The sequence below is a fragment of the Dryobates pubescens genome, chromosome 11, assembly GCF_014839835.1.
Source record: "Dryobates pubescens isolate bDryPub1 chromosome 11, bDryPub1.pri, whole genome shotgun sequence".
NCBI lineage: Eukaryota > Metazoa > Chordata > Aves > Piciformes > Picidae > Dryobates > Dryobates pubescens.
Genome location: NC_071622.1, coordinates 11200302 through 11226942, shown reverse-complemented (window position 1 = coordinate 11226942; position 26641 = coordinate 11200302). Strand labels below are relative to the sequence as shown.

The window sequence follows — 26641 nt, the reverse complement described above, 5'->3', positions numbered from 1 at the left end:
ACTTTTTAGGATTAATATCTCTTACCTTAAGTGAATGAGTCACCAAGGAACTGCTGACTCTTAGAGTGTGTGTCATTAATACACCACTAGCTGGAGTCACTGCTTTGGTTGTGTAGTGCAGTAAAACAAAAACTTGGCTATTTACTGGGCTTGATGATGGCTCCCAGTGACGTGTAGTGTTCAGGCTGCATCAGTTCTCTTTCCATGAAAAACATGTTTTTGGCTGAAATTGCCTTATGTTGGTAAGGTTGCTTGTTATAGTTTGTCAAACTTAGTTGAGTTCCTAAATCTTCTTTCTTGCACCACTTGGGAAGGGTATGAGGGACATGCATTGTTTGCTGTCTACTTAAAAAGAAAAAAGGGTCAATCAGCAGGCTGAAAATGTTATGTTAGAAGAAGCACTGCCTCCTACATCTTTTGGAAGTGCCTAGGTTAAAAAAGGTCTCTACATTTAACTTGCATGATTAAAACTTGTTTTCCTCATCTGTAGGCACAGCAGCAGCGCCATGAACGAGAATTAGCTCTTCTGAAAATCAAAGCTGAGCAAGAAGCTTTAGAAAGTCAGAGACAACTGGACGAGGCAAGGCAGAAGGCAGCTCAGGTAATGCTGCCCTACAAAAAATATGGAGTGTGTAAGAGGCAAAATGCTGTAAGTAAATCCTCTTAATTTGAAGCTGTCAGCATGTGGATAAGTGGTGAAGGGACTTAAAGTAGCTGTAAAAACACTCTTAGGGCCAATTTCAAACTTTTTTCCCACCAGATTTTAAGAAATGAAACCCTAGTTGTTACAGCTAGTACATTGTGAAGAGCCGATCTGTCTGTATTTTGTATGTAGGTCCACACAGAGTCAGTGCAGCACCGGGTCCAGGCACGGCAGGAGGCTGTACAAGAGACCTCGTGTAAGGCTGCAGCTAAGCAGGCAGAAACTGTGCATCTCACTACAGATGCAGCTCACTGTGAGGTGAGGTCCTGTGTGAAAGAAAAAAGCTGTTCTAATTCCAGTATGATTTTGAGTGCTTTTTTTGCCTCTAGGTTCTCTGTTCAGTGTCATTCTCAGTGCAACTTTTGCACCTCTGTAATGGGACAAATAGTAGGACTTTAAAGGAGCTTTTGTAGCATCCTTACTCAGAGAGCAGTCAGCACCCTTAAATCCCTGGTCATTACTCTTATCATCTACCTGGTAGCAAACTGTTAAGAAGTTTCTACTCTTTCAGGAGAGATTGATTGTAGTGGGCACAACATCTTTAATTTCTAAGAGTTGTGCTCCATGAAGGATTGTTCCTGTATCTGGTTTACCTGCCAATTAAATTAGAAAAGCAGGAAAACAGAAATTTTGTGCATTTCTGAATATAGGAGCCCAACAAATAAATAAGAAAAAGGAGGGAGGAGGATCTTCAACAGACATCTTAACTCTCTTTTTAACTTCTCTCTCTTTTTTTGTTTTTCCCCCTTCTCACCTTTTATTTTTCCTTCTCTCACTCCTTTTTTTTGATTTGTTGTTTTGTTTTTATCCTTTCTCTTTGTTTCCTTTTATGAATTGCAGTGGTAGGTCTGAAATGTTTTATTGTGTGGGGATCATTCTAGTAAGCAGAGCTTGCTTAAGTTGATCAGAATGATAAATAGTGCCTTGCATGTCTGTAGTTTCATATCCATAATTCTTCTGTGCATAAGGAGTATTTACAGAGCAGTGTGCGCTTTTTACAGCTAAAATTGATATGTAGGTACAAAGCACCTCAAAAATGTGTCTTATATGTTTGTTCAATAAATCAGTGAATTCTATGGCTATTTTCTCTTTCAGAACCATTTTGATACTGCTAAGCTCATTGTATTTGTTGTTCTTGTACTCAGATACCGGAGTTAGTACGAACCCAGATCTCAGATACTGTCAGTGCTCCAGCTGCTCCAGTCACCTCCTTGCTTGACCAACAGCGGCAGCTCCACTTAGAGTTCCTGAAGCAACTGAGAGCTCAAAATGATGCAAACAGGTCTTGCATAGTTTCATATCTTGGGAAAGGGGGGAAGTAAGAGAGTTAGTTTTTGATTCACCTAATCTTGAAGAAAATTTGAAGATGTCATAATGAGTGAACCTTTAGGATTCCATCTTTATGCTCTCATGTACCCTAAAGGTGGTATTAACTGAGTGTGTAAAGCTCTCTGTAAAAGAGTAGAAAAAGATGCTCCAACTGTTTTCTGGGATGATTTAACTAATCTAAGCTTTAAGTGGTCTTTTCAGAAATAGTGACTGTTACTACTTCTAGTAAACTGAAAACTGTGAAAACTGTAGTACTCTTTAAGACAGATTTATCCAAATCACTTCTCTTTCTCAGGAAATGTGAGTCTGCTGCCGTGTCAAAAGCTAAAGAGGAGACAAGTGACTCAAAACAGACATACTCAGCAATATTTGATAGCTATTCAGAGACCTCAAGAAAAAAGGTTCATGACCAGAGGTAAGAAGAGTTTAGATTACACAGGCTTTTTTGTTTGTTTGTTATGCTGTAAATAAGAACTAAAGTGCAAAGATACTTTTTAAAGTGGAAAATTCAATATTAAACCTTCAGGTGGTAAACCTGTCTTATATTCCAGAGCTTGAAGGTTTACATGCCTACCAGAATTTGCTTTGACTTTAGCTAAAAATCCTATTACACTATGGTCCACAATGCAATAATATGTTATGTGTTAGTATCTTCAGTTTTGAATTTGCTGTTATTTGTTCTAATTGGATGGGTTGGGCTTTCCTCACTTAAGAATGGTTGACTTCCACATCTGCTTTCTCATTCAGCTGAATTAACAAAGAGTCTAGCAGGCAGTAAAGGGAAATGATTATTCCTCTCTGTTCAGTCTGTATCTGGAATACAATGTCTGGTTTTGGGCACCTTGGTAGAGAAAAGACATTAATGTGCTGATGCAAGTCTAGCAGTGAACTGTCAAGATGGTTAGGAGGCTGGAGTACATGATGTGTAAGACAGGATGAAGAAACTGAGCTAGCTTAACCTGGAAAAGAGAAAGCTAACCAGTGCTCTGGTTTCAGTGTCCTAAAGGTGTTTTGTTAAAGGACATAAGGCTGTGCTCTTCTTGGAGGTGCAGATGGAGATGACAGAAGGCAGTGGTGACATTGCAGAAAGGGGAAAATCATTTGAAAACAAAATCCTCCCTGTGAGAGTGATCGCGCACTGGAATAGGGGTGCTGCAGGGAGGTTGTGGGATCCTCTGTCCTTGCAGGTGTTCAGAACTTGGATGTGACCTTTATTTTGGTTGGATGAAATACCTTCAGAAATTGTTCAGCTGAGATTATTCTGATTTCTGCGCTGTGGCCTACCCGCACACTTCTATTGCATCACCTTCTTAACCTGAAAGTTGCTTTAAGTCACTGGTTTTTGGAGTCCTTTTCTAAGTCCTAAGTATTTGCATTTTGCCCTTCTCAAGCTTGGAATTTGAAAGTAGCCAAACAGCAATATAAAAACAAACCCAAATTCTCTGCATGTCAATTATTGCTGGGATATTAGTCATGGTATGTACAGTAATCATGTAGCGTAAATATTTTGACATGCGTAATTAGTTAAAAACATCTCTTGATAACGCAGCAGTACCAGCAGCCGCCAAGAGAGTCCTTCAGCTCCATCTTCTAAGGAGAACGAGAAGAAGCTTTCCCGTCATGAGAAGCTAACTAGCAGTATTGAAGAACAGGCTCAGACTGCTGTGGATGATTCCTTGCCAAGTGATAGTATTTTATCACTGCCAGATGAAAAAGGTTAGCTTTCTTATTTGCATGTGGTGAATCTGAAGGTGGTGAGGTGGGAAGGAGGGAGGTGCTGTTCTGGAATTAAGTTCTGAAATAAATGAGGGAATGCATGTGTGAAGAAACTGACTCCCAGGCGAATTTGACAAAGTAAGATGGGAACCTTTGAGATTCTGTGTACATCAGAGTGAGAGTCTAGGAGCCATTCTCCTTTCTGCTGTGGTAGTTGTAGCCAGATGTTCACTTGCTGAATCTGCAGGCTGACCATCAAATATTTCAGCAGCCCCAGTATACCTGTGTACAGAAGCCTGTTAGGTCTTTTTAAACTAACCAGCAATGTTTTGTAGCCTAAATCAAGGTCACTTGTCCAAACACTTATTTTTCTACATTAGTTATCTCCCTGTCTTCCCAGCCTTCTAACTTTATTAAGGTGAGACAGAGTAAAGTCACCTTCCATGGTACATACCCAAGCATAAAACCCCTTCCCTGATATCCCCCTCAGATTCCGCTTCTGTTGCAACAGGGTATTCCCTGAAATTTGATGAGTCCATGACAGAGGATGAGATTGAGGAAAAGTCTTTCCGGTCTTTGCTGCCTTCCGAGAGCCATCGCAGAAATAACTTGGAGAAGAAACGTGGTAACCGCGATGATTCTGATGAGGACGTCTCGACAGGAAAAACAGCTCTGTCATCTATCAAGGTAGGTCAAGCCACCACAGTTAAGGTGAATTAACTGAAGTGGTTAAGCTTATGAGCTCTAAGTGAGCTATTCTTAGTTGTGTTTACAAGCTTTAGGGTTCTTTTCCTCCAAGTGGTTGTTTGAGCACCTCAAAAACACAGAGTTGTATGAATCATGCTGTTTGTCACTGTTGTACAAGTGTGATGACTTGACTTACAGAACTCATCCAGGCCTCTGCCTGTTCTCTTACGGCTTTGGAGTACAGGAGTGTCATTTTGAGGTAGATTATAAAGGCCCAGTGGATTGTCTTCCCACCATTCCTACACAAAGCTAGGAAGTACAAGAGGATACTTCATTTCTCCAGCTCAAGAGGGGATGTCCTAAATCTGTCACACAGCCCAGGGCAGAAAAGGCTGCTCTGCACAAAGCTCAGCTTCCCTTCTTACACCTGTTCTTGTATGTGTGCACCTGTGCATACAGACATTTTGTATTTGGAAAGAGCCTTGGAATTTCTGTACTATCAAGTCATGCCCAATTTCTCTGGCCTTGTAGGAACTGAGCATGCCATTCTCAGGAGGTCAGGATAGTTTCTCTAAGTTTACCATGGAGATGGTGAGACAATACATGAAAGAGGAGGAAGTGCGAGCAGCTCATCAGTCCTCACTGCTTCGGCTCCGGGAGAAGGCTCTGAAAGAGAAGACCAAGGCTGAATTAGCTTGGCTGGAGCACCAGAAGAAGTAAGGCAGCCCTGTGTATATACTATTGCTGACTGAACATTTTTCTGTACATCTTGAAGGCTTTTTTATATGATTTTGCTTTCACCCCACCTTTTTTAAGTATCATTACTAAAGTAATCTACTGCCAACAGTAATCTACACAAATGTTATTGTCAGTTGCAAAGGACAGAAGCTGCTTTGTACATGGGCTTTGATTTTTATGTTGAATGTGGTTTGATAAAAGAGAATTTTATTTGAACAGAACATGATCAAATGTTTGTCAGTCAGAAAAGGTAGTTCCCTGCCATTACTCTACAAGTCTTAATTCAAGAAGGTGTAACACTGTCAAGCAGTTATACCTTTATTTGTTTGGTGTCTAGCTGAGGTAATTTTCATTTGCTCAGGCCAAATTTTGTGTGTCTGGATACCTGTTGTACTTAATGATTTGTTTCCAACCTAACATCTGCTTTGTCCTGAAATGCCCACCTGAAGTAGCTAGTGTTACCACTAATCGGTGGTGGCCAGATCCAGTCAGTAATGCTTTTCCATGGTTACTCTCTGTATGAGAGTATCATTGTTCACCAGGCACTTTATTCCACTTTCTTGTCATGAGTTTGACAAAGGATTGCAAAGTAGTGACCTAAGACCCTCTGTCTTTCTCAAGAGCTCTGCAGAGCTCCTTCAGGTGAGATTTTGTATTGCCTGAACTGGCCTTTTAACTGTGCATGTCTTTGACTACACTGTGCAAAAAATTCCACTAACAGAGCATGCCAGTGATTAAGTACAGGACTACAGGCATATAGTCTCCTGCAGGTTAGGAAAAGTAATATTTTCTTTTTGCTTTAAAGAATAAAAGTCTCACTGTTGTGCATTTTTTTTCCTTGTCCTTTCTTCCAATCTGTTTGTAGGCATTTACGAGACAAGGGAGAGGATGATAAGATGCCTCCAATTCGAAAGAGGCAGCGTGGTCTGCTCCTGAAATTACAGCAGGAAAAGGTAACTGATACCTTCTAGGAAAATCCTGTGGAAACCCCTCTGTAGCCTTTAAATGTTTCAGACACTGAAAAAGCTAAGAATTGAGAAAACTCCATCCCAGACTTTTGGATAGGAAGCTAGCAGTATTGCTTGCCAATAACTTTTACTTGCATTTTGGTGGTAGTTAACACATTATTTAAAAGGGGCCTTCTGTATCAGTGATCTCACTGTTGAGACTAAGATACATGAATTGATAATTCTGTGCTTTGCTGCTGAAATTCTACCCAATTATTTCAGCATACAATTTTGGTCAATTTGGACCCATAGCATGGGCACAGTGGCAGGTTTAGAGTGTGTTCTTGAGGGCTGTCCCCCCTGGTTCTTATCTTCAATCTTTTATACCTAAAAGGCAGAAATCAAGCGTCTTCAAGAGGCTAACAAGGCTGCTCGGAAGGAGAGACAGCTGATCCTTAAGCAGCAGGAAGACATAAAAAGGATCCGGCAGACTACAATGAAACTGCAGGAAAAGCTGAAGTCTGCAGGAGAAAACAAGCTGGTAAGTGCTAGGTACAGAAGGTGGAGGCTTCCCTCTTCAGCTGTGCAACTGGGACTTAACTTCAGTGGTTATAGGAAAGCAAAGCAGCTAAATTTGACCTATCACTTGGAATTTTTGTCTGCCTCATATGGTCTCATCATCTTTGTCTCAGCAACTTTATGTTTAACTTCTGCAAAGTGTTGCTGAAGGGAATACATTTTGGAGCAGTTCTAAAATCTTCTGGTTGAACTGAGCAGTAGATGTTGCCAGTCAGTTCTCAAGCTGAACTAATGACTTTGTAAATAGCACTTTTTTGATACTTGGGTATCTCAGGCTCTGATTTTGTTTGGTTGTTTGTCAACCCCCAAAGCACTAAGTGTAAGGACTAAACCCAAAACTTGCTGTTTTGTGGGTGTGCCAGTGTCATGACATGAACTTTCTTGCATCTGCTTTATGAGACAGCAAGACAGGAAGTTGTCAACGCTCTCTCTACTTAAAATATTTTGGGGAAACACAAGTTTAATAGTAGTGTAGAAGGGATTGGTGTCTTGTTTGGGTAATTGAATTCTGGTGGGGTTTTTGTGCTGGATACTGTTAGGGGGAAAACTTGAATTATGGAGGGGGGGAAAAAAGTGTACTGAAAAAAAGAACGTGTCAAATAAAAATGAAGTCGGAAAATGCAGTTAAATCTGCAGGTGGACAGGCTTACCTGAAGTAGCATCTGATGTAATCTGAGGAAATCTAAGATAAATTGACAAAGTTTGTGAAAAAGACTGCAGAATAAGTCTTCTTACTTTTAATGTTGTGGGGTCTTTTAATACTTATTTGCAGGAATTTCCCAGCGAGGATGACATCAAGCAGAGCAATGCTTCTAGCCCGCTTCCAACTGATGGAGAAACACGCAGCCCTTCTCCAATCTCAATCTCCAGCAGTGAGACTAGCAGCATTATGCAGAAACTCAAGAAAATGCGCAGCAGAATGGATGAAAAGTAACTAATTTCTATTTTAATTCACACGAGTGTTTACTGTTGTGGTAGAATGAGTTGATTTTAACCAGTATCTGCACCAAAAATGGCCATCTGAAAAATCAGAGCTATTGATATCACGTACCCTCTGATCTCAGTTGCCTGAAAAATAGCTGATTTGAAGCATTACTAGAACTATATTAATCTTTGAGTATAATATTTTTGAAAGTTAGAATTCTTCTATGAAAACTGAGATTAGAACACTGTTAGCTGGCAGACTGTGTGGTCATGGTTTTGTTGCAGTGGATCGGTTTTAATATTCTCTGTAGCTGGTAAAGAGCTCATCAATTTAAGAGATTTTTTGATGTTTGTACCTGCAGGGACTGTGGCCAGGCTCCAGCTTGATGGTACATTTTGTCAGAGTTCCTCTTACAGGGACAGAACTGAAGTCAAATGGTCAAAAGAATGCCTTTATTTATGTCCCCTTTTATTTTAAAAGGGAAAAAAAATGCAGGGAGTGAGACTCTGGAATTTAAAGTACAAATTTTTATCTTCAATTGAAGCGTAAGTTCTAAATAGCAATAGTCTTATGCCAAAACTAGAACTGAATTTGAGATCTGGCTCAAGAAAGTCATTGAGCTTCTCAGGCACGTGACTTCTACCTTGTTTTCTAGCTGCTGAATTTCAGTTCTGATTCCATTAAAATCAGCTAGGGATGAATCCTGTAAGTATTTTCTTAATAGAGGTGGTATGTGTGTGCCTGAGAAGACAGGCATTTAAGACTACCTTTCTTTTCCTCATGTGTGGTCCACAGGTTAGAAAAAAATAGTTGAAAATGGTCATTAGTCTTCAAAGGAAACAGTGAAGTATATGTGCAGTTCCTGGGTCTGAAAACTAAGACAGAATCTGTTTTGAATACAAAGTTGTTTCTGCATCTTTTCAGTCAATGAATTTGCACTAAACTCCCCAAATGCTTTACCAGCATGTGCTCATGAGCTTGAAGCATTAAGTACTTACTTGAGACTAACCCATTAAAAGTCTGGCCTCTTCCAGTTACCACACCAAATACTCTTCACTCACAACTTTTTTTAACTTATAACCAAGGCAAGTCACTGTAGTTTAGACCCTAGGGGTGATCTTTGTAATGTTTTTTCTCTTGAGACTCTTAACAGCTGGATGAAACATCACAAAGTGAAACACTGCTGTTTTCATAGGCAAGCTGCGTGTGACTCCTCAGCACCCTGTTTGCTTCAGTCATTTGAGAAGCACATTTCCCATACTTGCATGTAGTTGTATATGACAAAGCTAAAACCCAGTAGCAGTAAGTGAGGATTTGGTGTAAGTAGGTAAAAAACAAAACCATGTTTCAGTTAGAGGGTCATCTTCATGTTCTAGCCTGAGCCGATTGCTATTTTATTCAGGCTTTTCTGGTGGGACTGGATAAACTGAACAGCCAAAACGATTTGAAGTCTCCCAAGTGTCCTCTTTCCAAAACCAAACTCTTGGCATTCCAAGTCATGTGAAAACCACCCAGTCACTATAGCAGCAAACTCCTCCTTGAAATATGTCTTAGAGGTTGGTGGATGGCTTAAGATTGGGTCTTGAAAAAGATGTGCTCTGTAGACCATGCTGCCTTCTGGGGTTTGAAGAAAAGGATTGTTTTTCCCTTCCGATCCCTTTTTTTGTTGTTGTTGTTTAAAAGATCAGCTGTATCTTATTTTTTTCCACCCAAGCTTCAGCATGCAAAATTCTAAATGGTGACAGAAAAGTTACAGCTTATGCTGCAAGAAATTGCTCATGGATTTTACTGAATATAGTACTAATACTGTAAGAGATTATAAATACACTTTCATATTCAGGACTTCCTTTGTCAATTTTAGTCAGGTTTTGTCAGTATTGGTTTTGATACCTTATGTTACTCAAAGTGCTTTCATTTCTAAGCAACACTGAAGAGTTGCAGAAAGAATTACATATAAATTAAATAATTGTTCTTGCTCTTACAAGGGATAGTAGTAGATACAAAGTATGTTCTGCACTTCAAGATACTTCAGTCAGTCCGAAATATTGCTCATCCGGCAAACACTATTCAAAAGGTGGATAGCAGAATTTGAGCTGAAAGAATTGGGTTTAGGTGAAACAAGTGGAAATTGTCTGCTACAATGTATGTGGTCATGTATTTTTGATTTTGTGGTTTTGTCTTGGTTTGCTATAGATGTTCAGAGGAAGTAGGGGGTTGTGTAAACATAAATGGCTCTCCAGAAGTCATTCTTAATTCTATAGCTTTTGCCGACCTTCTGCAGGTATATTGGTAACGATAGTGCTTACTGATTGAAATACAGTGCTGACTTGGTATCTTTTACTAAATGTCCTCATTTGTAAAGCACATAAGGATAATAAACGTCATAGAGACATTTTGGTTTGGGACGTCATGATAAGAAGCTGCTGTTTGAAAGGAATCAATCAGATTGTGAGCTGTGTCAAAGGGAAGGAAGTGCGGTGACAAAGTACAAAGGAACTAGAGGAAGGAGCTGGGAAGCCTGCTCTGCTGGATTTGCTCTGCTCCACAGCAAAGCAGAAATCTTTTGGCCTCCTTACTTATGAGGCAGCTTTAATACGTCTCTTCTGCTAAAAGGGGAGCGAAAGAACAGTTCTGTTTCAGTTTTAACTGATGAGTTTGTGTAGCCTGCATGTGAACAGGAGCATGCTCTGTCAAAGAGAATTAACCATTTTCCCCTTGTTTTCCTTGCATATGCAACTTTAATGATAATCTGTGCAATAGGAGAACTGATTAAATGCTAATTTTCTTTTGCTTTTCCTTAGTATGCTTCTTGGCTTGCATTATAGTTGACAGAGCTATGTGGAGCATGGTATTTTTCTATGAATGTGATAATGAATTCATTAGGAATTAGCTTAAAATGGTGATTCATTAGGAAATACCATTTTAAGCACAGCTATACATTTATGTAGATTTACTTTTTTTAACAGTAGGCATTAGTACTTCAAATGATCGAGGCAATATGTGAATATTTTGAGACCAAGTCTGCACTTTGTTGCAAAAAAACCCCCCAAAACCCTAAAATAGCATGGCAGATATATCTCAGACTTTTTGTGGAATTGCTCCTGTTTTAAAAATACACCCTTTTAATCTCCCTTTTTTTGTCCTTTCATTGGTGTTTACCTTTGTAGTTTTACTGAGGTTTCACCAGGTCTATGAAAAACGTGTTTAAAGTTTCAACCTAGCAAAGTTGTTCATATCACAAAACCAGCGTGCTATGGAATGCTAGTAATACTTTAACAGTCAGAACAGCAGGAGCTGCAGAAAGATCAGGCTGAGATAAGGTAACCAGTGCATGTGGAAGTCTGCATCTGAGTAATTAAACTCCTTCCAAACTTTAAAGGAAAATGCAGCAACGTGTCAATAGCTTGCCTTCTACTAACAGAATATGAAGTGTTGCAAATGAATGTGTTCTGTTACCTTCTGCTTAACAGTGTATAGTTTCTCTCCTTCAGATGTTGGGTAATAACTATACAATGTTAAATGCAATTAATGTTGAAGTTCTTTGCTAGGTGCTATCCTTTTCTCGTTCTTTCTGCCTTTTTTGCTATCTTAGTTTTAAACTCTTCCTCCTTATTTTGTAGACACTGCTCTCCTGTACACTACTTCTTCTCTGTCTTTACGTCTCACCACTGGGCTTCTCTCAGTGTCTGTTTTCCCAACCTACACCCCAAATTCCAGCTGTATATCTACAACCAATTGGTCAGGTAACTGTATGTTTCTCAAGTGGTGGAGTCTTTGATAGAGCATGCTCTGTTCAGTCCTAGAAAGTCAAGAGGTTCTTGGTCAGTGAATGTTTTTGACACTTTGTATAGTTTCCAGTTAATGACACAGTGAGATTGAGTGCACCCTCAGCAAGTTTGTAGACCATACCAAGCTGAGTGGTGTAGGTGATTTGCTTGAGGAAAGGGTTGCTATCCATAGAGACATTGACAGGCTTGAGGAGTGGGCCCATGTGAACTTCAGGAATGTCAGCAAGGCCAAGTGCAAGGTCCTGCACCTGTGTCAGGACAATCCCCAATATTAATATAGACTGAGGGATGAGTGGATTGAGAGCAGCCCTGCAGAGAGAGACTTGAGGATACTGGTGGACAAAAACGTTAGACATGAGCTGGCAGTATGCACTTGGAAGCCTGAAAGCCAATCATGACCTTGGCTGCACACCCTGCACCATGGGAAGCAGGTCAAAGGAGGTGATCTTGCCCTCTGTTCTGCTGTGGTGAGACCCCACCTGTAGTGCTGGGTACAGCTCTGGAGTCCTCAGCACAGAAGGACATGGATCTGTTGGAGCAGGGTGAGAAGAGGCCATGAAAATGATTGGAGGGTTGGAGCCCTTCTGCTGTGAGCACAGGCTGAGAGAGCTGAGGTTGTTCAGCCTAGAGAAGAGAAGGCTTTTCAGTAAGAAACGTTGAAGAAAGACTTTTTAACAGGGCCTGTAGTGATAAGAGAAAAGCTAAAGTTTTTACACTGAGAGGGCAGATTTAAATGAAATATAAGGACGACAGGGATTTTATGATGAGGGTGGTGAGGCAGTGGAACAGGTTGCCCAGAGAAGCTGTGAATGTCATATCCCTAGAAGTGTTCAAGGCTAGGCTGGATGGGACTTTGAGCAACCTGGTCTGGGGGACGGTGTCCCAGCCCATGTGAGGGCACTGGACTGGATGGTCTTTAAGGTCCCTTCCAACCTAAACCATTCAGTGAGTTTAGTCTCCTTTCTCTACTGTGTTCTGAGTGGCAGACAGAGATTTCACTTTGCTCCTGCTGTCTGGTAACTACTTCAGAATAGCTGCTGAAACCATCTAGTTTGGGCTTAAAGTCATTATACCTTGGATACAAATGTATAAGTTCAGGTTAGAGCAGCAGGCTGATGCTTCCAGATTAATATTTGCAGTGCATGGATAGAATGTGTAATATTAGCACCAGAGAAACTGGTAGGACTTGGATATCATGCTAGTGTCATCTGAATGCTGCTGCTGCTGCTTCTTTGCTGCCCCAAATTTTCAGCTTCACAGATGCCACATGTGGTCTTGGTTTGTTTGGTATTTTTGTTTTGTTTTGTTTTTTCTGTGAAGGTGCCCCTGCTTTTGAGGATAAATGTGTATCCTTGGTGTTGCAACTGGAACCCTCTAGACTGTAGTAAATATTAAGGTAGTGTGTATGCTACCTTGTGGCTCTGACCTTTTAAACTCCAGGGTTATAAAAGGATCTGCATCTTTAGCCATGCTGCTTTAATCCTTCTCTTCCTGTAGGCTGAATGTTGGAACCCTCTTTCTCTCCTGTCACTTCTTTTGGCTGACCTTTCTTATGAAGTAGGCTTTGTGTGGTGATTGGTTTCATGGTCATTTAATCAGTTCTCCTGCTGTGTGTGTGGCCTTCTGGGTTAATTAATTTGACATCTGCTTTTATGGAGTCCTGCTCTTTTGAAACCATTTATTCAGCTTTTCTCTTCCACTTCATTTCAGCTGGGCTTGCCTCCCTCAACATCCAGTAAACAGTCAAGATCCAGACATTCTGGTGCAGTGAGTGAAGGACGAAGTAAAAGCTGCCTTTTGCATTGAGATCATTGTAATAATGACCTCTATAGCAAGTTCCAAATACATGGTGTACTAGACTAATTGGAACTGATGTGCATCTGAAAGTCAGAGTTGATAAATCTGATAGTGCTGGTGAAGATGCAATGTAGACATGACTGTCCATGTCATGGTTGTAAGGCAGTTACTGTTGACAGTGTAATTTCTTAATGATATTAGTCTGTCAGTTTTGACTAAGAGTAGATGATGTTTGATGTTTGTCTATGGAAAGTGCTAAAGTAATGCATGGAAAATCCTGGGCTCTGTCAGCTTGACGGTGGCAAGTGTTCCAGAGACTCTGAGGTGTCCCTTTTATACCTGCACTTCTTTTGATCATAGGAAGGAAGGTTGTGGGCATGTCTTATTGGCTTCTGAAACTTTTGTCTTGGCATCATAGCTTGTCCACCTTACCTTACTCTGTCTTAGAAGAGGTCTTACCTGAATCTTAACCTTTCTGATCAGCTGCCAGCTCCCTTTTCCAGGGAACAGAATGAATGCTGAGTAAGCAATCAAGAAATGTTCCTCAGCAGGCAAGAGCTGCAGATTAGCCCATTGGTCATTCCGCTTCCTGTAAATCAAAGAGTTCTTTTGAAACGTGAGAGATTAAAAAGCAGAGATGAAATTATTACCTGCTTTGCAGCTTAAAAACTTTGGTGCTAAATGTTTGAGATGGCTTTAAAGTGACAGACTGTAAAGGCATTTGCAAAACAAAACATCACAAGTCTTTGAAGACTGCCTTTTTAGGCACACACCTTCTGTATCAATGATGAGCTCTCACTCTAGCTGGCAGACCATATATTTTTCTACAGGGTGATTCTGTGACATCTTAAACATCTTGAAATGTTAGAAATAAGACCAGACATAGTGTTGTTCTAGAGCTGGTAAAGAGAATTAGGGTATGCACACAAACCTATTCATACCTGTGATGTTCTGTAAGAACTTCCTCATTTCTGAGGCTCCATGGAAAGAAAAACCTAAGAAATCTTTGTCACAAAGAAAATACCTGCTTTACTTTTCATCTGTTCTAAACCAACAGCCAGATACGAGAGTAGGTGAGGAAAAAGCAGTCCTGCATCCTTATTCTCTTGATGCAGTCAGCTCACAATTAACATTCCAGGAGGTGTGGTGATCCATGCAGATAATACTTAAAGGGAAAGGGATAAAAGTTCCAGTAACTCAGAGTTATAAATACAGAATTGCCTTCTCTCACAATTATGTATTTGGAAAGAACTGTGGGTCAACTGGGGTTACAATTTTTCTGTCATTGGGGTTGGCAAAAAGACAGATTCCTTTTTCAGTCACTGCTTTCATGAGGGTTCCAGTTTAATACCACAGGTACTAAAATTTTGTGTCCTGAAATTGGAAATGTATCCTGTTCACTTGCTGGATAATGAACAGCTTTTTAAATGATTTTGAAGAGCTTTTAAATGTAAGCAGCATGTTTTTACAGTATGTTGTAGGTTTTACTTACTGCAAAGAAAAAAATAACCTTGTCTACTTGCTGGGCTATTTTTTTTCAGCAGCACTTCAGAAGTCTAGGAGATAGTGTGGGTGTCATCTGAGAAAACAATTTGAACAGCTATAATTCTGGGAATTGTGGCAAGAGAGCATCTGGGTGTTGGGACCTTTGAGCGCGGTTGGCTGTTTTCCCATTGTCCTCTGCTCTGTCTGTCAGGTTCCTAACTAAGCGAGAACAGAAGCTGATGCAGCGTCGACAGCACGCTGAAGAGCTGTTGGAGTGGAAGCGCCGCCTGGATGCAGAGGAGGCAGAAGTACGGCGCATAGAAAAGCAGGCCCTAGCTGCCTGGGACAAAGAGCTGCTCAAAACCAAAACAGCCAAGAAAGACAAAGACCTGGGAGATCAGAAAGCTGAGCCCAAAGGTAATGGAAAGAGGAGGGAGGTGATGCAAATGACAAGAGTAAAGCATAATGTCGTCTTCCTTTTTTTTGTATTTTGGTGGTGGTCATTCTCTGGATACTCCTAGAATCTCAGCTTCTGCACTCTACTGCCTTCTGTTGCCACCTTTTAGCCCTGTCCACACCCTGGCTAAATGTGTGTGGCTCCTTTGTGTTGTATCTTAAGTGAGCAGTGCACCATAAGACCTTCAGATGTTTCTACATACAGTTTCTGTTTTTTAATTACAAAATACTTCATGCTCTTTTGCTAAGTGTCTTCTGAACTTGCTCAGAGCCATTTTCTCCCATTTTGGGTATATCCTGTTAGTCTTATTACTGATGGTTCTTATTACTGATGGTTCTTATCAGGGGCTGCTTTCCCATTGTCGTGTTCTCAAAAAATGGAAAGCATTTTGTTCTTCCCTCTGTTGTTAATGCAGTGTAACTGTTTGAAACCTTCAGCCATAAGGTGTGGTAGGATGTATTTGGTATAAGTGATGCTCTTGTGAGGGAAAAATAAGTTCCTGGATGTTGGGAGCTACAGCTTTACTGGTCTGTCTGAAGTGGACCATACTTTGAGCAAAGAAAACTGGATTGGAGTGAGAGAAAACAATGAACCTTCAGGGACTGATCTAGAAATAATCGGTTTTCTGTGTTGTTTCCCGCTTTGCTGAAAGCAGGCAGCATGTCCTTTGAATGTGCAAAGGGAATTCAGACTTAGCCCCTATTACACTCATTACTGACAGCAGTCACGTGGATTTTTAGGCATTGTAAGACATTTTAAAGATGCTCTGTGTACGAGTCAGTAAGTTCCAATGAAGAGAAGTTCAGCATGAATGCTGAATTCTCATCAACAGATGAGAAAATCCACTTGCTTTCTAATAATTGTATCTACCATTAAGCACTGGAGCACAGCTCTGCTTCAGAGGTTCCTCTGCTCAGCTTTTGCTCAAATATTGAATAGTTCCCCATGGCTGCTGCCTCAGTAATGGTGTGACTCCTGCGGAATTCAGTAAACAGGAATATTGACAAACACAACTTACTATTTTACTTGTTGCCAGCTGAGAGACTCATCATGAAATCATAACATTAAAATGTTTTCTGCAGCTACTGTAAAGGAAGCAATCAATTCTACATTCAAGATCTGGCTTGCAGATTATATGCTCCCCCATGACTTCTTCAGACTAATAGTGACTCTTGCTGGGGTATGGTCAACTGGAAGGACAGGTTTCCCTAATAATCTTTTTGGAGTGTGTTGTCTGGAAAATGCTAGAATAGCCTGGAAACCTCTTTTAGACATTCAGTGATCATTGAGAACATTGGGTTGCCTTAAATTGCAGTTGTCTAGAGGTAAACATGCTTGCCCTTGCTAAACATTCCACCCTCATTGTCTAGGTGAATCAAATAACACCTGCCAATTTGAGGTGTATTGGTAGCAGTTACATCAGGCAGCAGTATCTCTGAAGACATGTAAGTCAGTGCAAGTTCTCACGTGCTTTTTCTCTCATTATTCTATCTCAGAAACAGCTAGTGAAGAAGAGTCTGCAGTGCCTTCTTTCTCTCATCTGAGTGGTGAAAGCTCTATCCCAGAAGATCTTGGCAGTCCACCTACTGAGTCTACCCTACCAAAGACTATGGGCCATGCACAGCCAGAAAGCCCAGATCAGAGTACAGCTAATGAAGAAATGGCTTATTCTGAAGAGTCCAAGTCCTCTACCCCACCTTGCAAACTTGTGAGTGAGCATTTTATCATATATATGTATATATTTGCTTACACTTGTAAAAGACCACCTGAGTTGTCAAAGCAGAGATGAAACTTCTCTCTGCGATACCATTTTACATTACTGTGAGTAGACACTGTGATCAGATATGTGCTCTGAAGTCTTAAGGAAACACTGTTTCAACTCAGATATTTTTACACTTGTGGGTAGTCTTGCAAAACATTTTGCATATGTGGTGTAGGTATGCAGCATGAAGTGGCAGAACACTGACCCAGTTTACCAGAGTGAATTAGCTGTAGGCTAGCTTGTTACCATTGTATAAATACTTTGAGGACATGGAAGCTATCCTCTGTTTTTCCCCTTTATTTGCTAGCAATGTATCCCAAAGTATAGCTATAGAATGAAGCAGCAGACCTGTAACCCCAGCCCAGTCCTTTGGGTTTCAGATGACGTCTGCCTGCTGGCTAATTCTGCCATATTGTTCTGCTCTAACTACTATTTCCGCTTGGTTCATAATCTTGTTCTGTTTCATCCTGGCAACTTTGCCTTGTACTCCATGAGACAGAAAATGCAGTGTCTGTGGGGTAAAAGAATTGCTCATCTAAACTTACTACAAATACTTCCTTGGAAAGTGTGAAAGGAAAGATAGTGGGGCAGAATGGCTAATAAATGCTAGAGGTTATGCTCAAAGTGTGTGACAGGTTGGTGGTACAATGTTGAAGTAGCAGGCAGCGTTTTGGAAGAGTATTTGTGCTTACAATGATTTGCCTAGCTTCAGAGCTCTGTTGTTTTACTGACTTAGAATGTCATCTTGCACTCTTCATGTGAAATGGCTTCACAGATATATTTACTAGGAGTTCCTATTGCCCTGGTTGTTACCAAATAAGATTACATAAATGGTATTGAACACCTGTGAGTCAGAAACATGTCAGTTCACTTAGGTGGCAATAGAGTAGTCTTAAGCAGGTTTACTGAAATCTAGGCTCCAAGCAAGCAGTCAGCTCTTGCTGCTCTTGGTATTTTTGTTGTCTAGCAAACTAAGCTTAAATTCTTAAGAAGGCTAAACAGTTACCACTACTACTGAGATGTTCTGTAGTCATGCCGTTCTTTCCTTGTAACTAGCTTCAGGTGACAGTGATCTACGTTCAAACTGAGCTTTACATAGAATTACTTATTTGTCCTTTTCTCCTTCATTAGCCTCCTTCCAAAAGCAGCATATCTGTATCAAAGCAAGATTCCAGCAAAGGCAGCCATAGAACTGGAGGACAGCTGCGTTCACTGGTGAAGTCTCATCAGATATCTCACAACTGGTCTGATGAATCTTTATCTGTGACACAGTCAGGTAAGCGTAATATCTGCTTGGGCTTAAATTGCTTTTTCAAAGCTTTGTGCTTTTAGCAAGTAGTCTTGAAGACACAAATGTGGGGAGGCAGGCAGAAATTCCTGGAAATTGCCAAGGTTTGGGGTTTTGTGAGAGTACTTTCCCATCACTTCAACTTAATAAGATCTTAGTGTAAGATTATATATTATCTCTTCTTTTGGAAAGTAATACAGGTTGCTGCAGACATGTATGAAGAAGATAAGAGGCAATAGTTAAGGTAATCCCAGAATTTAGAAATGCCTAGGTTAGCTGTGCTTTTGGCAGGTGACACGAGCCCACATCTCACCTTGTAAGAAAACAGAATATGGTTCAGCAGCATACAAACATGATCATCCTCCTGAGCACAACCTAGCCCTAGAAGTATCATGGCAGTGTGAGTAAGTCTATGGGACATTCTGCATGTGCAGAAATGATTGGACACTTCAGGACTTACATTTCTATTTTTGAGGAAGGTTTGAACTGTGCACAGCAAAATAAGGTCTAAGATTGCGTTTTGAGCTATAAAATAGAAGATCTACTCTGTAGACTCTTTATACTATTTATTCCAGTACCCATGCTGGCTCCCAGAAAATGCTGAGGGAGAGAGAGTAGTAGAAGTGAATTAGTACAGAGTAATCCTCTCCCTGTTGTGCACTTGCAGTCTGTTAATTTTGTGGACTCTGGAACTTCTTGAACCACTACTCAGGTGCTCACCATCATTGGCTCTGTTGAAGTGTAAAGTCTATTTTGAACCTTTCAGTGCTTTTAGTCTCTTAAAATGTTTTGTGTTCCATGGTGCAGTTGCTATAGCACCATAAAATACCTATTAGCAAATGAGAGAGCATTTTCCTGCTTGTTTTTAGTTGTGGTGGTTTTTTTGTTGGTTGGTTGGGGTTTTTTTTCAATTCCCTAAATCAGGTGATTCTATTGTATTTTCTGGCTGCTGTTTGTGATAGATGGCTAACTTTCTGGCATGTGTACACATCCTGTCTTTGTGATGTTTGACATAGCAAGTTTAGTAATCTATTATGGTTTTTTGGCTTGGGGTTTTTTTTTGGGGGGGGGGTGAGGGGTGTTGTTTGTTTTCTGGTTAATATATATGCAAGGGCAAGAGAGAGTAATTTTGAGGCAGCTGTTCTCCTGATGATTAGAGAAATGAAGCAGTAACATCTAGGTGTTTGCACTGAGTAATTTGTGCTGAGATTCCTTCTGGAGAGCAGTTTTCAAAACACTGGGGCATTAAGCAGCTCTGAAAAGCAGAGCAGGCAGCAGCATCACTGTTGTAAAGCAAAGTATTTGCAATCTTTGATTTCAAACACTGAAGAAAGGGTAAGAGGTAAGAAGCCAATCAGGATAGTGCTGGTTTCACAATAAATAATTCCATTGCAAAGAGATGAATCTTCTGAGCTGCTGAGTAGTAATGAAGTCATTGCTCTGTCAGTCTGATGCACATGTAGACAAGATCATCAAAGATGAAAGCATGTGCAGATCTTTCCCTTACGAGTTGATCCAGTAAAGCTGTAATTACACAGTGGTCACTTACTGTTTGGGAGGAGTTGTTAATTACAGTGGCATCATAAAGTGCTCCTGATTAGCAAGTGAGATTCTATTCTTTTTTTGTGCCAGGCTGTTTGGGTTTTTTAACTTTCTAAATGATTGACAACAGTTTTTAATGAAGAATACAGTAGTTGATTGTGTTTACTGGCTGTTGTTGATCATGAAATCCATCATTATGGTGGGTTTTGTGTTGAGAAATGAGGCTGATGAGCAAAATGTCCAGCTCCTCCTGCGAGCTGACCAAATAATACTGGTGGGTTACTTACCAAGATGATCAGTAAAGCGAACAGTTTTTATGGGGATCCAAGCCTTTTAGTCCACAAAACATGAAGGTAATACTGAGTCTTAGAAAAGCAAAGCAGCCAAGATCCTGAGCTCCTGCTATAGAAGAGGAAAGAGGGGCATGAGCCCCAGGGAGGAGCTCTAGTAAGACTGTATCAGATATGTATCAAATCTTCTTCAGGATATTTAATTGTGGTAGCACCAATCCGTGACAAAGATCTTGTTTTGTGCTATGTTGGTAGTCATTTAAAACAAGAAACAAGTGGACATAACTAGGTGGGTGGAAAAGAATAAGGAGGAGAGACAGAGGCAGTCCTTTTATAGTGCCTGCAAGGTCTGAGCGATCGAGAGGTTGTTAGAGCAGAAATAATGAAAGTAGCTGAGTTACTGGTAGAATGGGGGTATCATCCAGAGAATGGATCATGGTATCTGGAGATACTGTCCCAAGGGAAAACAGGTAGAACATCATCAGAAAGACTGGAAGTCCACATTGCAGGGAGTTCTGGGAACGGAGAGGTATGGAGGAGATCTTGGTAATGACTCAGGATAACAATGTAGAACAAAATTATTTCAGTGGAAAACAGCTACAGTCAGTAAATGGCACCATAGGAGGATCTGTACATTCAGACACCAAGTAGCTTTGTGTAAGCTATTATTGAGTAGTCCACCACATCTCTAACCTCAACACTACCCTCATTCACCCTGAATAAATTGTCCTCCTGAGGCCTGACAACTGTGAAACCCTCTGTGTTGTTCAAATTGACTTTCTTTCTAGTTGATGACCATTTCATAGATGGATTTAGCCTGGGTGGCTGGAAATCTAAATGGGCCAGGAACGTAGAGCGAGGAGTCTACTGTTCCAAATAAAATTCTCATCCATGAAGTGTACCCTGTAGCTTAAAACTGTATCTTGTGATTGTAAACAGATATTTCAGATATATTTTTTTGGTATGAATCTTTGAGGCATTGTATTTTTAAATGAGTCAAAAAAAAAACCCCAAACAAACCCACCAACCAATTTCTGGCAGCTTACATGATCAGCAGTTAGGGAAGTAGAATAGAATAAACCAGGTTGGAAGAGACCCTCAAGATCATCGTGTCCAACCTATCATCCAACACCACCTAATCAACTAAACCATGCAACCAACCACCCTATTAAGTCTCCTCCTGAACACCGCCAGTGATGGCGACTCCACCACCTCCTCGAGCAGCCCAGTCCAGTGGGCAGTCACTCTATGTGTGTAGAACTTCCTCCTAACCTCCAGCCTAAACCTCCCCTGGTGCAGCCTGAGACTGTGTCCTCTTGTTCTGGTGCTGGTTGCCTGGGAGAAGAGACCAACCTCTGCCTGTCTACAACCTCCCTTAAGGTAGTTGTAGAGAGCAATAAGGTCTTCCCTGAGTCTCCTCAGGCTAAGCAACCCCAGCTTCCTTAGTCTCTCCTCATAGGGCTTGTGTACCAAGCCCCTCACCAACTTTGTTGCCCTAGTAGCAGCATAAAGATGGGCAGCCTATGTGAACAAGTTTGATAACAAGTTACTGTGTGTCTCAGAGCCTTTCTTTTCTAAATGAAGTAAGATGCAACACTTTCAAGTGTTACATGGTAGTGGTGTGAGTCTGAGATCCCACTTAGGAGCCTTACTATGTTAAAATTAACCCATGGACATTAAATTCTTTGATATCTTGCTTGGATCACAATTTGTATTTATGAAATCACTGCTCATTGCTTTGTATAAAATGGGTTTGTGAGGTGCAAACTTACAAAAACTAAACCTAAATGCTTTCAGAAACCACATCTGACCAAAGTGACATCGAGGGACGGATTAGGGCCCTGAAGGATGAACTACGAAAAAGGAAGTCTGTGGCTTACCAACTGAAAAAGGAACAGAAAAAAAGGCACAAGGAGAGACTGAAGGCCCAGGAAGCCAGTCTGATCAAACAACTGGAGGTTAGGAACAGTTGGAAGAAGGGTGAAATAAAAGATTGTTAGCCTTGGATATATCATTATAGTATGGATGTTGTTGGCATAATATTGTACCAACAGCTGTGAAAGGCACATTATAGTGGTGTGTCTGGGTTGTGGCAGTTTAACTGTTTTCAATAGTGAAACTTGAGACAAAGGTGCCGTTCCCTTTCAATATGTCTGTCTTTAATGGGTTACTATCAGTGTTGCAGGGGGCTCATGTATCTTTTTACACATGTTAATCCAAGCTAGGATACTGGAGTGATGCCTATGTCATTTGGTTTTGAAAGTAAAGAATTAGAATTTCTGTGGTTTCCTAAAGCTGAACTTCAGGAAGTTAAATAATTAGTTACAGAGAAACCAATTGTATCCTATATTAAATAGCTTTTGGACAATGAGTTGTAGTTACGGTTTAGGAGACTAATGGCTCTGTTTTCCATGAGCAGTCGTATGATGAGTTTATCAAGAAGACTGAAGCAGAGCTGAGCCAAGATCTGGAGGCATCACCAATAGCCAAACCTCAAATTAAAACTCCATCTTCAGCTGCTGCTGAAAAACCCAAGATCATGAAGGCACCACCACTCCATAGGTAACTGGGATTTCTGCTTTTTCCCCCCTCCCTCCCCAGCACTGTGGTCAGTTGTTTCATCAGAAACCATGAGCACAGGGAAAGCTGATAGCTTCTCTTCTTTAAAGCACAGTGGCAATATACTGTTGACCCATTTGCTGGTGTTATCAGACCCCAAACCCATAAGATGTACTGTCCTTGTAATCTTACGTGTCTCATTTTTGTCCTGCGCAGCCTTTTGAGTCTAATTCTCAGGTTCTTGCTGAAGTACAATTTTCAACTGGGCAAGAATTGTGCCAAATGGTTGTGTGGATTACAGAGCTGAAGGAATGGGGTTTTTACCTGGTTTTGGATCACTCATCATGCTTGCTACACTGTGTGGAGCAAACCATTCATCTTTGCAGCTTAAATCTAGTTTAGGTCTTGGGTTGTAAAAGGTAGAGAGTTCAACTGATTTCTGCACTTCCTACTGTATTTTTGTTTCATTGTCTCCAGAAGATGGTGCAATTTTAGTGTGTTCAAATTAAAAGGGAAAAAAAAAAATCTCTTTTGGCTGCAAAAAAGGCTGAAGTTTGATTAGGGTGTTTTTTTATTAATTACTTTCCAGGACTCACCAAACTCTGTCCCCATTCCTGTTTTCTAAGGTCACAGTACATTGACAAAGCAAACTGTGTTATCACTGGCGTGGTATTATAATTATATATGGCTGTATTTCCATTTTTATCTATTAAAAACAAAACCAAAACAAAAGCCAACACATTGTTGTAACCATGATTCTCTGGTGTAACTGTGATTCATGCAATTTGGTTTTTCACATTTAGGCCTGAGACAGCTAAAAACTGGAAGCCTCTGGCTGAATCGGAGCGATCCAGAGCATCTTTGGAATCCATTTCAGAGGATGGAGGTATGTAACTACTGCAGGTGGAGATAGGATAGAATAGAATAAACCAGGTTGGAAGAGACCTTCAAGATCATCACGTCCAACCCATCATCCAACACCACCTAATCAACTAAACCATGCAACCAAGCACCCCATAAAGTCTCCTCCTAAACACCTCCAATGATGGTGACTCCACCACCTTCCCGGGCAGCACATTCCACTGGGCAATCACTCTCTATGAATTTAGGAATAGTGGGGGTTTTGAAATACTTTTCAATGTTTTGCTGTTGATCATGTTGGCATTATGAAGTATTGGTACAAGGAAAGAAATTGTTAGACCCCTGGAACTGAAAGAATGTTGCTTACCTTCATAGGACAGCTAGAAATTAATGTTTCCAAGGTGCAAGTTTGTATCTTCTTTTAGCATAGAAACTTCCATGTTTTGTTGCCTGTGTCTGCTGTTTCCAGTAAAACTATGTAGGCTGTACATTCTGCTCTCATTCACTTTCTGTTTTTCTTCAAGATGCTGTGTCATCAAGAGCTGAGAAATCTGTGCACACCAAGAAGGAGGCTGTGACAGATGTTCATGCAGAGGAACCTTCTGGAACATCTTCTTCTGATTTAATGTCACCGAGGAGTTCCAGAGCTGATTCCTTGGATAATGAACCCTCATCATATCTTCTCAAGGACATGAAAGACATTAGCAGGCTATCCCACAAGTCAGTGAACAATGTGGAAAAAGCATCCAGTGATGAGGCTGCCTTCAGTCGTAAATCTGAGGAAGACTTGGAATACATAAAGTCTGAGGAATATGAGATTGAAGGGTCTCATGTTAAGCCTTTGGAGAGTTCTGATGTCTTGTTGACATTAGAGAAAGAACAAGAGAGCTCACTGGACATTCTTCCAAAGAAAATCCTCCATTCTGAATATGACCTCTCCTCTCAGAAGGAGATCTTGAGTTTGGCTGTGGAAAGTCTTCACAATACAAAAGAAACCTTACAACAGAGTGACACGCATCAAGATGCTGTAACTGTCCCAAGTGTAGAGGAGTCCTCTCACAAACTGAACGAGTCAGTGGAGGAAAAAGGTCATCTGGAACAACTCTTGACTCAGAAGGAGCCATCATACCTTGAAGACTTTGAAAGATCCTCTTCCGGAAAACAAGCATCAGTTGAAGAAACCATTCCTGATTACAAGGATGACTTTGAATCGCCTCCCCTCTCCTCTAATGGGGATACTCAGTCGCTGGCAGAGCAGTCTCTGCACACACAGAACAGCAGAAGCAGATCCCCCAGCCTTGCCAGCGATGACGAAATCAGTGAATACCTCAGCGACAGGTCTCTCTCTCTGTCTGGCAGCCTGCAGTCAGAGAGGTTATTAGAACTGAAGTCGCCAACAGAACTTATCAAAAACACTGAACGCAGCAACGTGGAGCAAGATCAGGCCCCCCCAGAGTCACCACTATGGGCCCCTGTTTCGATCACAGAAGCAGCAGATAGTTTGCCAGATTTCAACATTGGTGATAGAGTACTCGTGAGTGAAGTCCAACCTGGAACATTGAGATTCAAAGGTCTGACTAAATTTGCCAAAGGGTTTTGGGCTGGTGTGGAGTTGGATAAACCTGAAGGGAACAACAATGGAACTTACGACGGAATTAAGTATTTTGACTGCAAAGAAAAGCATGGCATTTTTGCTCCTCCTCAAAAGATTTCTCACATTACAGAAAGTATTGATAACTATTTGGACACAAATAAGGATGAAGACTTGTTTTTCGATGACAGGCTGGAGGAGCAACATGAAGTTGAGCAGAAAGACAGAGAGAGTTCCAAACCTGGCAAAGAGGATGAAGGCCAGAGCAGAGGTGCAACAGAGAGCTACTCCCAGAATAAAGCTCCTGTTGACACAGCTGTTTCAGAAGCCTCATCTGAGGAAGGAATTGATAAGGAATTGTCTAATTTTAAAGAGAGCAGCATCAAGGTTTCTCTGTCTGCTGAATCACTTGCCCAGGAACAATCAGTAGTGGATTATCTGAAGCATGCTGTAAAAGAGGAGACCAGCATTGCTCCTCTGCTTTCTGATGCTGTGGATGAGACTACCATTCAGTTGGATGATATTGCAGATATCCTTTCTGAAAAACTGGAGAGACAGAAGACACTGGGGGAAGAATGTGAGGAAAAGTTAGATGACCTCTCCCCTGATGTTGCAGAGAAGTCTGAAACCCCACTTCTGGATTTGCTGACAAAAGAAAAGAACCAATTAGAAGCCCAGCTTAGACTACCACTTCAAGAAGAAGAAAAGTCAAAAGATCAACTGGAAAAGGTCAGTTTGCTGACAGATTGTCTGCTTAGAGATTTTCTGAAAGACACAGTCAATCATTTGCAACAAATAAAGAAGATCAAGAATGAGAAAATCCAGCTCAGCAACCAGGAGCACTGTGATGTGAAGGAGGAATGCAGCGCCCCACCCCAGCAGCTAGAAGAGCAAATTCCCAATGGGCTGAGCAACCTTTTCCTAAGTTCTGATTTGGATGATGAAAGAGAAGAACTTTCCTCTCCAGACATGTGTCCCAGACCAGTAAGTAACAGACATCTTGCACTGATTTTTTCCAGAGCTGAGTGTTCCTTTGATGATGTTTGAATCCCAAGTACTCTTGGGTGCTGTGAAGTTTGCCTGTAGGTATGTGTCTTACACGTGTGTCCTTGTGTATCCCAGTTCATTTTGGTAGTCCTATGGACTGAAAGACATATTTTGGCACATCAAAATGAAAACTATTTTGTTTAGGTTCCTGCTTGTATTTAATCATTAGCCTCAGTTTTTACTCTAAAGGTGGGAAAATACAATAGACTGTAAACTTGCCTCTCTCTAGTCTTGGTATCAAATAATCATCCTCAAACAAAATTAGTTTCTGTGGAGGTCATTAGTGTGTCACACTGCTCTGTCCACTGAACTAATGTATCTTGAGGAATGGAAGTTCAGGATTCCTCTGAACAACCATTAATGGTACAGATACAGGACTTAGCCTTTCTCTTAAGATCTCAGCTGTCTGCTTTATATTATCACCACAGAAAGCTTCAGCCCATTTCACTGCTGTGAGCACTGCTCAGTCGCTGAAACAGCCATCACCTTCTGAAAGCTTTTAGGTAGTTGATTTAGACCTGAAACTGGTGGTAAGTGAAGTGAAAAGTTG

General features: G+C 40.9%; 1 protein-coding gene across 1 annotated transcript in view; it reads left to right on the top strand.

Moving 5' to 3' along the window:
* The window catches only part of CEP350 (centrosomal protein 350), a 73651-nt gene that overhangs the window by 33231 nt on the left and 13779 nt on the right, over window positions 1–26641 (top strand). The window contains exons 18-35 of the mRNA XM_054165556.1: window positions 491–601; window positions 836–961; window positions 1849–1985; window positions 2328–2447; window positions 3582–3748; window positions 4239–4435; window positions 4967–5151; window positions 6039–6126; window positions 6515–6661; window positions 7472–7629; window positions 11245–11367; window positions 14906–15111; window positions 16648–16859; window positions 18045–18189; window positions 21831–21991; window positions 22453–22595; window positions 23396–23478; window positions 23978–26028. Coding sequence (XP_054021531.1) covers window positions 491–601; window positions 836–961; window positions 1849–1985; window positions 2328–2447; window positions 3582–3748; window positions 4239–4435; window positions 4967–5151; window positions 6039–6126; window positions 6515–6661; window positions 7472–7629; window positions 11245–11367; window positions 14906–15111; window positions 16648–16859; window positions 18045–18189; window positions 21831–21991; window positions 22453–22595; window positions 23396–23478; window positions 23978–26028 — 4560 coding nt within the window. The remainder of the gene's footprint in view (window positions 1–490; window positions 602–835; window positions 962–1848; window positions 1986–2327; window positions 2448–3581; window positions 3749–4238; window positions 4436–4966; window positions 5152–6038; window positions 6127–6514; window positions 6662–7471; window positions 7630–11244; window positions 11368–14905; window positions 15112–16647; window positions 16860–18044; window positions 18190–21830; window positions 21992–22452; window positions 22596–23395; window positions 23479–23977; window positions 26029–26641) is intronic.